The sequence below is a fragment of the Pterocles gutturalis genome, unplaced genomic scaffold (assembly GCF_000699245.1).
Source record: "Pterocles gutturalis isolate BGI_N339 unplaced genomic scaffold, ASM69924v1 scaffold27100, whole genome shotgun sequence".
Classification (NCBI taxonomy): Eukaryota; Metazoa; Chordata; class Aves; order Pterocliformes; family Pteroclidae; genus Pterocles; species Pterocles gutturalis.
The window spans coordinates 7,193-19,523 of NW_010141694.1; the positions used below are offsets into that span (position 1 = coordinate 7,193).

The following is a 12,331-nucleotide window of genomic DNA, read 5'->3' on the forward strand; positions in this document are numbered from 1 at the left end:
AATGCAATTTCATCTGATATTCTCATGGAAGCAAGGAGAGAGAGTTCCCAGTGAAGGCAACAGGGAAAAAAACCCAAACAATTGCTAAACTACACTGAAAAAGTACATAAGTACATAAAAGCTGAATTGCTATGAAGTGTGTTGATGAAAGGGGAACCATGAAGGTAAGGATTAACTTAAGTCACAAAAGCAGCTTCCCAGCTTTCTCTTCTCCATCAGCATGGAAAAGTCAGAGATGCACATGGATGGCTCCTAAGAAAAAAATCAGTATGAAGAAATGCTTGGGTTATCATTCCCTAAATACACCTTCGGGAAAAGAACCAAAGTTCCCTTAGAATTGCTTAACTTCCTACTTCCCAGAGTAGGAAGAAAAGCACTTTGAAAGTTATTACTACAGTCTTGAAAAGGTATCAGCCATGATATCTTCCCACTTCTCATAAACAAATGAAACTACCATACTACAACAGTGCTCCCATAGTTTAACAGAAACATTGCACAGTCTCTTGCCCTGTCCATGAGAACATCCAATTAAAGATGTTGCCAAGGGAGATATCATAAAATACCTGATCTAGTCTATAAGGATTTTTCTTCCCTCACAACTTAATAAATACTATCTCACTGCTTATTTAACATATTCTACAGCTAAAGAATATATTCACTTTTTTTTATTCCTTCACCTTCTCCATTGCTAGCAAGAATTGGTGAAAAGACAGTTTACAGAATTAGTACAGGATGTGTATGCAGACAGCTATTTTGAAAACATTATAAACATAACACGTTAAAAACACAAAACTCCTGGAAAGTATCATACAAAAAGAGACAAGAGAAAGCATTTCACAGTCATCACTAGTGTCAGCCACAGAAGCAAACACTTGTCATCTAAAAGATATACATTTTGTAAGGTAAAAGACTAAATCAGTATTTAAAGAAAAATAATAGATACCCTCCAGGAAATATCTAGTCCCCACTGCTGTCAACAGAGAGACTCCCAAGTAACACCATAGGGAGGTGGATGAGAATTTGATCTCTGTCCTTCTTCAGAATCTCAGAATTAAAAAAAAAAAAAAGGCATGGCAATGGCCAGCAACAGCTATACACTAAAGGCCTGATCCATATAGAAAAGAAAACTTAAATATATTTGTTAATCAATAAAAAGAAGACTAAATGAGCTTGACAAGATTTCATGTATCCTCATCTGCAACTTCCTTTCGGCGCTGGGCCCGGAAATGACGCTCAATGTTTATTGTCACTTCCCTCTGCAAATTTCTGCTGTTAGTTTTTCCAGCTGTTCTGATCCAAGGGTGCTGAAGTACTTGTTGTGCTGTGTAACGCTTCTGGGGATCCACTATCAACAGCCTGGTTATGAGGTCTTTTGCTGCTATTATGAAAGAAAGAAAAGGAGAGAGGGGAAAAGAACAGTGACATGATGATGCCAACAGTTACACCTACACAAAATGTACTTCTTATCTTTTCTTATTAGTTTTACCATAATGACTTTTGTGACTCTTCCTAGAAGATATTCTAACAACTGGATTTAGAACTAGTGACAGGAGATGTTAAATCTCCAGCATACCTTTTACTGTTTTCATTTTCCCCTTCAGTAAGAGGGGAGAAAATGAAGGGAATTTAATCTTGAGAACATGCTGAAGGCATCAGGCTAGGCGTTCAGATTCACAGGAATTTGCATTGTGTATCTCATCCTTCAAGGAGCATAAAAGTCATAGAATGACGTTAAGCATGTTCTTTAAAAGACTGCATAGGGAGAGAGGGGCTTTAGGGTTTCTGATTTTCAAAAAGTGCACAGAAGACACTGTACTACCCTGGAAGAAGGAAAAAACTACTATATGCAGACCCCATTGATCTCAATAGAAAATCCACACACTGTGTTCTGCAGAGCAAGGATTTAATTCTCAACTTTTGAGATTTTTGCATACATCTTTACAATCTAACATAATCCTGGAGAAAATTTTGGTACTGTTTTGTACAAAGACAGCTCTTGTAAGGAAGGTGAGGAAAATCCTTGCTCTTGCCTCAGAAAGGGAGCAATCTATTAAACTAATCAGACATAATATTCAGATTCACAGCCACCAATATTACCAGAGGACTAAATTCACATTTAATTGTGAACATACGTTTAAATACGAATCACACAACAGAAACCTGTAAGACACCCCCAAGTTAATTGAGCTCACTGTCCTAAACAAAAGGGAGTTCTTCCCGCTCCAGGGAAGAAATCTGTCGCTTCTCAGATCTGCTACACATGCTGCATCTTACCTGCAGAAATATTGTCCCAGTAGGGGGACAAGAACTCGTAGTGACCCAGCTGTATGATCTGAAACAACTCTTCTTGATCACGTTCCTGACTGCGAAAAGGGGGAAAACCGCAGAGCAGAATGTAAAGGATCACACCAGCTGCCCACATATCCACTTCAAGCCCATAGCCTAAGGAAGAAAAGACAAACCAAAAGTTTTGTTTCAGAAAGAAAACTCACAACTGGTAGGGAACTGTTTCTTTTTCCATTCTGTTTTCCAAGAAACACAAGCTCTGCTCAGTTTCTCAAAAAGATGAGGTCAGCAGAAGAATAAGTAGCTGGTACACCATGCTTACCCGCTGAACTGCTCTGTCTGTTAACGACTACAGCTCTCATAGTGCCTCTCTTCTTCTACATGTTTCACAAACACTGTTTCACAAGGCCTGTGTCAATTGGAGACTAATTGAGAAAACACAGCATATATTTCTGAAATAGCCCTCCTCAGATTCCCTTCAAAAAAAGCACTAAGGGAGTGCCAAGTTTCCATTGAAACTAGATATAATTGGAGATGTGCAACCCAGCTCCACAGAACAAAAACCAGAAATAGCTTTGTTTGAGTCATCAACAAAACTGACTCCTTTTCAGGTCTGAATCTTTTTGGATATGCAATCTCCAAAATTTCTTCTGATGTCAAACATGTTTTGGCTTGTTACGTAAGTTTGACACATATGTTCACAATGTTTTTGCATCATTACGGGTCTTGGAAAGTTGTTTGGGTTACAGTCATGAAACGGGGCTGACTATCCTCAATGGCAACATGAACCTGTGCTCATTTCCCCATTTCGGCAATTACCATCAACGATATTTTATGGCTGGTCTGCTTGGAAATCAGTGTTGTATTATCACAGACATTAATGATTGCAAACTTGACTGATGTCATGCTTGTGTTTGGGAAAAGCTAAAAGGTTTCTTTTCCTTTTTTCTTTCACAGATTATATTGCTAGTCAACCTCCTCTCTGTAAAGATATATCATAGGTTGAAACATTCTGGGATATTTGCAGTATTAGAAAGTTCAGAGTAATTGTATGATTTATGATAAATTATATACACTCACCTTTCTCAGCAAGTATTTCAGGGGCAACATACGTTGGTGTTCCACACACAGTAAATATGGGTTTTGTAACCTGCTTTGCAAGGCCAAAATCTGCTAGTTTCAGTGTAGTAGATTTATCTGCATTATGCTGAACCTACACGCAACAAAAAATACATATATTTAGTCCAGATGCACTTTAAGACAGAAAAATAGAAAGGAAGTAGTTAATAAAAATCAGTAAGAAGTACTAATAATAGTGCCTTCAAGTAAAGCAACATGAAATGGAAACAGTATTTTGATAAACTGTATTCAGAAAGTGTTTTTCCCCCCTATATACTAAGAGAGTGCATATATATAAAAGGACAAACAATAATGGAAAAAGAAAACTTCGCTCTACAAACTCTGTCACACTGTAATTTTCAAGAAAAGAAAAGGAGGAAGATAAAAAATAACCAAGAGTCAATTAAATGTTGTTATTTTCTCTTGGGAAAGTAAACTCTTCTTTTCCCTTAGGAAATCAAAGAATGCTGTAGGCGTCTTTATGCTTAAAGGCAATATTTCCAGCTAAGCTACTGACTTCACAGTGTCACTTGAAGAGCATTATCACCATCACACCAGTCTAACAAAAAAAAAACCGAAACAGACAACAAAAGTTGTACTTTATTTGCAAATTACTCTGCTACTCTGCTTGCTGCCCTGAAAATAAATGAGTCACAGCCCCCACATTGTAAGAGCTGGGGAAATGGATCCATGCAGAATGTCCGCCTAAATGGGTCTTTTCAGCAGTTCCCATCTCCTACATCCACTTGGAAAGTAATCAAAACACTTCTTCCCATTCTAATTTTGTAAGTATGGGTCTTTACCACTAATTTGTAACGCAGTTAATGAAACACTATTTTAAGAAACAAAATATGTCACTGACATAGTGACAATGCAGTCAAAACTTCTGCAGGACAAAACTAAAATGCCATAGCCATTTTCTCTATTACGTTAGTCAACTTCATGGTGACTTTTTGCCATGATGCACTGTGGACACAACAGCTGACAAAAATGAAGAATAAATTACAAAGGTAACAGTTACTTTCTAGAGCAGCATCTATCCACTGGATTTATATTTTAATAATAGGGGTAATAATGGTAGAATGCTACAAAAATTCACAACTGAAATGCTCAATTTTATATGTACTATGAAAATTATTATTTTATAAGAAAATTAAGTCATGTGGAATTTCAACTAATACTCTCCATGCTACTGTGCTAAAACAAATAATACTGAAATATTTATATCAATTTTTGGAAACCAGCAGGGGGGTGGGAAAGGTGGAGAACACACTCGTCTTAATCCCAATCCCAAAAAAAAAAATTATCTTGTCCAAAATCAGCCGGAAATGTCTTGCTTTGTAAAATACACTGTTGTGCTTTTTCCTTTATCAGGATGCCAGACTCCTAATCTCTCATCACAGCACAAGGTGGCAATACTGCACCATCTGTTCTTCCAGGACAAAACCACTGAGCTGTCATCTTACTTCACTACCGAACAGGTAGGAACAGCATGCACCGTGGGTATATTTTCACAGCTTTGTGACAATCATTTCAAAGACAGCATGTAACCTGTCAGCACACCTGAAAACCTCTGCCCAGAGCTCCTCAGCATCTTAGAATCATGGAATCATAGAATCATAGAACCATTAAGGTTGGAAAAAACCTCAAGGATCATCAAGTCCAACTGTCAACCCACACCACCTAACTCACTAAACCATGTCCCTAAGCACCACATCTACACGTTTCTTGAACACCTCCAGGGATGGTGACTCCACCACTTCTCTGGGCAGCCTGTTCCAATGCCTGATCACTCTTTCAGTGAAGAAATTTTTTCTAATATCCAGCCTAAATCTCCCCTGGTGCAACTTGAGGCCGTTTCTTCTTGTCCTATCAAGCTGAGGTAGATCTAATACAGCCTGCTTGCTGTGGACCAAGCAAAAACTGACTATGATTGCTAGGCAGAGACAATGGAAAGGGGGAGGCAATCTGCAACGAAGAGTCAAAGCAGCAGAGATTGATATGAAGAGCAGAGAGTGGGACAAACGATGCATTTTTGTTTCTGACTCTCACAAGAACTTGTGCTTATAGACAGATTAACAGGATATGAAGATTGTCAGGTCATGCACTAAAACCTGAAAGTTGACTGGCCTTGTAACTTACTTTCTAGGCATTTCTGTAGAATCTTTAGTTAATACCACAGTATTATTTTTTACATCATGCATTTGTTATACACTAGCACTAACACTGTGCTCAGAACAACACAAGCCAGTTTCAGCAAGGTGACCATTCCCTTCATCCCCAGATTCGGACACTCTGACATGTACAGTATGTGCTCTGTGAAACAGTGAGAATAAAGCAAAAATGGAAACATTAAATTACTATACTAGCCTTACTGTGACCCCTAAAAGACAGCTGTTACTGCTTGTCCATTCAAAACTACTGAGAATGGTTCCAAAAGTCCATTTAAGAGTGTTACCTTGTCTTACCTGCCTGTAGAGTTAAGTGAGATAAGGAAGACCAGCATTCAGTACGCTTTCTATAGACAGACAATTTAGGCCATACAACTATTCGTGCCCTTCAACTGCAAGGGAAGCCAGTATCTGGTAGTCTTGGACTAAAGGCAGACAGAATTGCTCACTACTCTCTCAAATGCAGATGCTATAGTAGGATATTGTTGTCTGAGGATTTCTAGCTATCCCAGCCATATATCCAGAAGAAAACACTAATACAAAGCCAAGTTCATCTTCAAAGAAGGGATAAATTGATCTTTTCCTTTTCTCCTGTCTGTTGATGACTCCCAGTTCTTCATGCTCTTGTTTGTTTTTGTGTCTATCTTGTGAAATCCATCAGTGTAGGATGATGACTGATAGCATTAGTATTTCTCTGTATGCACATATATATGGTAGCTCAGATTCTTCTTATATACCTCATGAAAGCAAACTAGCCCATAGGACATTTGTATATTAGAAATAGGTAGAGCTAAAGAAAAAGCACTGCTTACATGTCTGAGTTTCAGACATCCCTTGCTGCTGGCTAGAAGAATCTCTATGAAAAATCTTACAGGAAATTCCCAATATAGGTTTATCATACTGAACACCCTCGACAGGTAACTGGTTAAACAGGATTTTATCTCAAATGCACTTGGAAGCCTCTGACAGTGCCTTGTGTATGTGTAATTAGTGTCACAAAAGTAAAGTTAAAGGACAGAAAGGCTATATGTGAAGTTCTCAGACAAACAAGTCTGAGAGAGAGAAAAAGGTGGGGGAGGAAAAAAGCTCAAACATAAAAAGCTGTAACACTTATATTATTTATGAAGCTGAGTGTTAAACAATTACCACATTAGTATGTTTGGGAAGTGTACAAGGAGATGAGTACATGAACACAAATACAAACCTCCCCCTCCCCCCTAAAAGGGGCAAGGAGGTGACTTTGTGTCTTTTACAGCTATAACCTGGAGAAACACCACTACACTTTGAAACTAATTTCTCACTCACAAGTCAAGAAATGCTAGCACCTGTAGAATTAAAAAGTCCCTTAGCTAAAAACATTGCCAACAAATTCTGCTCCTCCAGGTAGCATTAAAGAAGTGACTGGCTTCTTTTGTAGGACCAAATACACCACATTGCTCATCCTTGGTGGCAAAGGTTTTCTCGCTGAACACCTAGTCCTAAATGAGGTGATCCTGTTAGCAGATGGGAGGGAGTCAGAGCAGCTGTCTTCACACCAGCTGTCAAACAGATTTTGTTTTTGTAGCACAAGTCACCACCCTTCTGCCTCACAGCTACACTGTGAGAAGTCTGATCATTGTGGGCAGACACAGTAGTGAAAGAAGAAGGAGGAAAAACAAGAAAGGATAATGGTGGACGGTCACAGAAGTTTATAACTAGAGGGCAGTTCCATAAGAGGAACAGTAGTGCAGTGAACTAATAATTACACCAGGTTTCCAACTCTCTTCTGTGTTAATAATTTTGCAATTCACTAGATGTCGAAGTGTTTTTCCACCTTTTCTTCTGTAGGGACAGGGTTTCCCCTTCTTTTCCCAGCTGCTTATTTGCATGAAACTTAAGGAAATATTTTTTCCCCAGTTTGCTGCTTCTCTGTCAGCTTTGATGGAAATTAGCCAGTAGGTTCAAAAGTCACTAGAAGCAGGGTTAGATTCTCACATAAAGCAGTTTTACAGTTGTGGGAACCTTTTTAGAAGAAAATGGTCATGTAGTGGATTTGTACTAAAGGAGAAAAAACATCAGCAAGGAATGAGAATTTAGGCAATTATGCAGAATGTAAGTGAGATAAGGAGGAATCGAAGGTAAATAATCAGCATGACTCAGTAATTTTAAGGGTCCCGTTCCCAGGATGAAAGCTAGCCAATAGTAACTTTGTTGTTAGGATCTTAGAATCATTCTATCCAATTAGTAGCTGCCAAATCTGCAAGAGCTCTTTATTAAAGTGTGTAATCAAGGCATAATAAATGGCTACAGCATGATCATATTGGTCTGAGTCCTTACCAGCGGCATACAGCAGACAAACACATTTCCTTAGTAAGACAGACTAGGGATCTCTTCTCTTCCCCATTTGCTGGAAAGAGGAAGTACAGTAGAATGCCTGATCAAAAGAAGATGCCAAAGGAGGACGAACAAGGAAACAGCCTAAAAGTATGTACCTGTTTCTGTTCTTTGTGCGTAAAGAAAGTCTAGGGAAACTAACTCAGACTTAAAGATCCACAGTGTAGCAATCTGAAGCAAGAGGTATCCCACAACCAAGGACATCCCTGCAGGATGCCAGCACTTCCAGCACTGTGCTTGCTCTCCAGAAGACTGCCCCAGCCCCTGACCCGCCAACAGCAGATGAATCCATGAAATTTCCTTCAATACTGGTTGGTTTTGTTCAGCATTGGCTGAGGTTAAGACTAGTAGCAGTTCTCCTTCCTACTCTGCTGCTACTGCTCCAGTCACTCTGAGGTGTTCAAAGCAGCATACTAAAAAGTCAGAAACGCTGTAAACTTGCTCAGATGTTCTGTATTTATAGGGATGCTTATTAGATAGCTAGTGAGCTATTCAACACTACCAAGAGCTTAGAAATTCATTTGGTTTGCTGAACAGACTAACTCTTCAAAAGGATGCTTTATGCAAATGATATTAATACAAGTGTTCATGGACAATTAGCAGCAAGGTGAAACTGGAAGAATTTTCTTTCCCATAGTGTATGGGTAACACTCTTCTCACATGACAAAATACCTATAGGCTGGGGCCCAGTCTGTGTTTGAAAATTATTTTCTGACTGTCAGAATGGGCAACACGATTATTTCAGTGCTACAACACTTTGCTACTGCCCAGCAGTCTCTGTTTTGCAGTGCTGTGAACTAAATGTGAAAACAACCAGAACGGACCCGTATCATGCCTCATCGCTTACCAGCATCACTGTGATGATTACATATTATAGAGGGAAATAATGCATCTGGTCTCAGGTGCTTCACATGCACTAGCTTATTTTCAGCAAATAAGGAGTAGAGCCTGGTTCATAATGGAAAATGAGCTTCTGGAAGAAAGCCCTGCGGTTCTAAGTGAGGTTTTGTTCTAATGGCAAAACAAGGCATGAAGGCAGGGCCCAGAGGCATACTTATTCGTGCAAACCAGCCGCTTGCACTCACTGTCTTATTTACAGAGAGACCACATGCCAACAATTTTCATCAGACTAAGCAGGATGCACTGCTGGACCTAGTATAGATACGTTAGCCAAAAGGTTTGGGAGCAAACCTTTCAGGCCTAGCCTTGTTCAACCACTGCACTTCATACAGCCTACACGGCTGCTTTTCCCCAGAAATTCTCACTTACTTCTTCCCAAAAGTAATTCCCTTAAAGAACTGAATGGCACATAGGACTAAATAGTCTATTATCTTTTTTCTGGCTAATGATGACCTTCCACCAGCAGATCAAATACAATTTGTTAGAGATTGGTAAATATTTGGTGAAGTTTGGAACCCTAGTCCCAGAGCGTAACACAATTAGCAAGGGAGAGTGGCTTACCATTACTGTTCTACGATGGTTATCTTGTGAAGTGTCAATACTGCAAACATTTCTATGCATATTCACACGTGTGAGTAACACTATTGACTTCAGTGCTGGATACAAAGAACACAGCCTGAGAAATGTGTTGGAAAAAATAACTTTTCTCTTTGGCGTGAAGTTAGTATTTGAGCTGACTTTAGTGTTGTATTTCACTAAAACACTCACAATTTACTGCCAGATTATTTCAATCAACTGCATTGTACTTCTGCTCCTAAGAACATAAATTGTCACAAAACAGAAATCACTACAGTAGAGGACTAGCACAGCGGTCTGCAGGATGTGTGACTGTAGTGAACAAAAAGTCCATTAAACAAATAAGCTAAATTAGCAATTTTATAACTTTTGGTCTGCAGGGAAGATGCCTTATGATTCAGTGCATGCTTCATGCCAAAAAAATCATCCTTGTATACTCAAAAGTCTGATGCTAAGTAATAGATCCTATTTCCAGAAAAATACAAGTGCTCACTACCCCTGAAAGCCAGGTTGTTTTTATTTTTACTTCTATCTGCAAGCACTATTTGCAATGCACAGCAGATCCATGTGCAGTAAACTGTAATGGTAATTTCACTTCAAAATTGGACCCATTTTTCCAAACAGTCCTGCCACAGCACATTATTTCTGTGCAGTATTTGCTTAAAAATACTCAAAGATCCATAACTAAAAGGAAAATAAATTCAACTCCTGCACATATGCAATATGTTTGCCAATGCTTACCAAAAGATTCTCTGGTTTGAGGTCCCTGTGGACAATGTTCTTGCTGTGAATATAAACCAGTGCTTCGCACAGGTCAGTGATCATGACAGCAGCATCATGCTCCGTGAACTTCACACTTTCTATGATTGCATCGAATAAGTCCCCTCCTGGGACATACTCCAGGATTAGGTAGATCTCAGCTTCTGTCTCATACACTTCAATTAAGCTTACTATATTGGGATGAGAGAGACTCCTAATGATCAGAATTTCACTTTCCATCATGTCCTCTTTCCCCTTCAGCTTGGATTTATCAACAATTTTCATGGCATAGATCTGATTGGAGTCACAGTGGCGACATTCCTTCACCACTGCAAAGTTCCCATCCCCAATAGTTCTGCCAATCTCATAGTGTTTTTCTACATCAGTTCTGTTTTTAATGGTGTGCCTCCGGCTTGCATTTTCCAAGCCCTGAGCCTTGTTTTCTTCTTTATTCAATCTGTGCTCTCCTGTTTTTTCTTGTCGCATCATGTCACTCTCTCTACATGTAATATTCCCCTCTCTTCTGGCACTCTCCTCTTTAGCCTTGTGTGCCTCTCTGCCCTCCCTATGTGTTTTCAATAGTTTCTCAGCATCTCTCATAGTGTCTTTCTTTAGCCAACCACTTTGGTTCATTATGCAGCTGCTTCCATTCTCTCCCTTCACTTCATGAGTTACCTGCAGCCCTTCTACAGCATTCTTCTTGACTTTTACTACTTCCTTCCCATGGTTTTCATGTTTCTCTACATCCCTTTCCTTCTCAATGATCCTTTTTTGCTTCTCCAACCCGTCATTAACACTCCTATGGAGGGGCTTCCACATCCTCTTACAGCCATTATCTTTCCAACCACCTTCCTGACCTTCCAGACAAGTTTCTGAAGATTTTCGGCAATTCCTGATTATTGCATTTCTTTCTACATGGTACCTCTGACATGCACCTGTGTTCAGCTCTCTGTTCTCAAATGAGGCCTCAGCCCGCCTTTCTCTTTGTAATTTTTGTCTGGCATGCCTTTCCTGTTCACATTTCTCACACTTCACCACCTCTTCTGAACTCTCTTCTAATTCCTCCTCGGGACTCCTCTCACAGTTGAGGTACCTCTCACTTTCTTGGGTCTTTCTAGAAGGCTTCACTCCTTGTTCACAACCCCAGCTCTCTCTAGTCCACTTTTTTTTGGTTCTCATTTTTTCCTCTTGCTTTGTCTTGGCTTGACTTTTTCCTTCATGTCCAGCTACCAGTTTGGGCGATACATCATCGCTGCAGTTCTTACTAATTTCTGTTTCATCAAAGCCACTGTCCACTTTCAAAGCCTTGTCATACAGCCTGCTCTTCAGCTTTTGGGACTGCAGCTCATTCTGCTGAATGGCAGCACTGGCAGCATAAGGATTTTCAGGATAAAGTTCTTGTAATACCACTTCCAGGTTCTTCAAAGTGAGGGGCTCCCTCCCCATTGCTATGAATGCATCACCTTCCCTGAAGAAGTCAGAAATGCTTCGTATTTCTCTGCCTCTCAGATTGTAAAGCTTTCTCACACGGTCATTCTTCCAGCGTGGAAATCCCAGAGCTTCTGAAATGTCAGACATCAGCTGTTCAAAGGTCTGGACCGATCTCCTGTTGAGAAGCAAGGTTATCCTTCTGAGTGTGTGTCCACCAGGTTTCACCACTGTAATAATCCTTGGCTTCACAGGACTGTGCTCTGAATGTATCGTGTGAAAACCATTACGGGGATTAAAAAATGGGGACCTATGACTGCTTTCACTCAAACATGGTTTTCCATAGTTTCCATGACCAACAGGAGGACAAGTGCCTTGTAGTTTCCTCTCTTTTACTTTTGAGCTTGCGTTGTGTGACGAATGGTCAAACAAAGCTCGGCGTCCTAAAGAAAACAAAAAGCAGGTGTATTATTCATTTTGCATCATCAGATCTCTCCGAGTAATAGCTTTCTACTTGTCACTAGATAAAGAACTTGAGAAGAACTCTAACTGCCACTAAGGAGGAACTCCATATACATGCAGCTACAAACATTTTCAAGTTTGTGAGAAAATGGAAATGTGCCTTGTGACAGAGAAATGCTATTAAAAAATAATAATATTAGAAACAAATCGATCCTTCTCCTAAATACTCCTATCTTCCATAAATCCTCAAAAAAAAA

At 39.6% G+C, this 12,331-nt stretch overlaps 1 protein-coding gene across 1 annotated transcript; it reads right to left on the bottom strand.

Moving 5' to 3' along the window:
* Window positions 1-888: 888 nt before the first annotated feature.
* DCLK3 (doublecortin-like kinase 3) lies at window positions 889-12,038 on the bottom strand. The gene is made up of 4 exons (XM_010084122.1): window positions 10,167-12,038; window positions 3,367-3,499; window positions 2,275-2,442; window positions 889-1,378 (listed from the first exon to the last, which is right to left on the bottom strand). Exons 1-4 carry the CDS (start codon window positions 11,760-11,762, stop codon window positions 1,182-1,184), a joined length of 2,094 nt encoding a protein of 697 aa, XP_010082424.1. The 5' UTR covers window positions 11,763-12,038; the 3' UTR covers window positions 889-1,181.
* Between the last annotated feature and the right edge of the window lie 293 nt (window positions 12,039-12,331).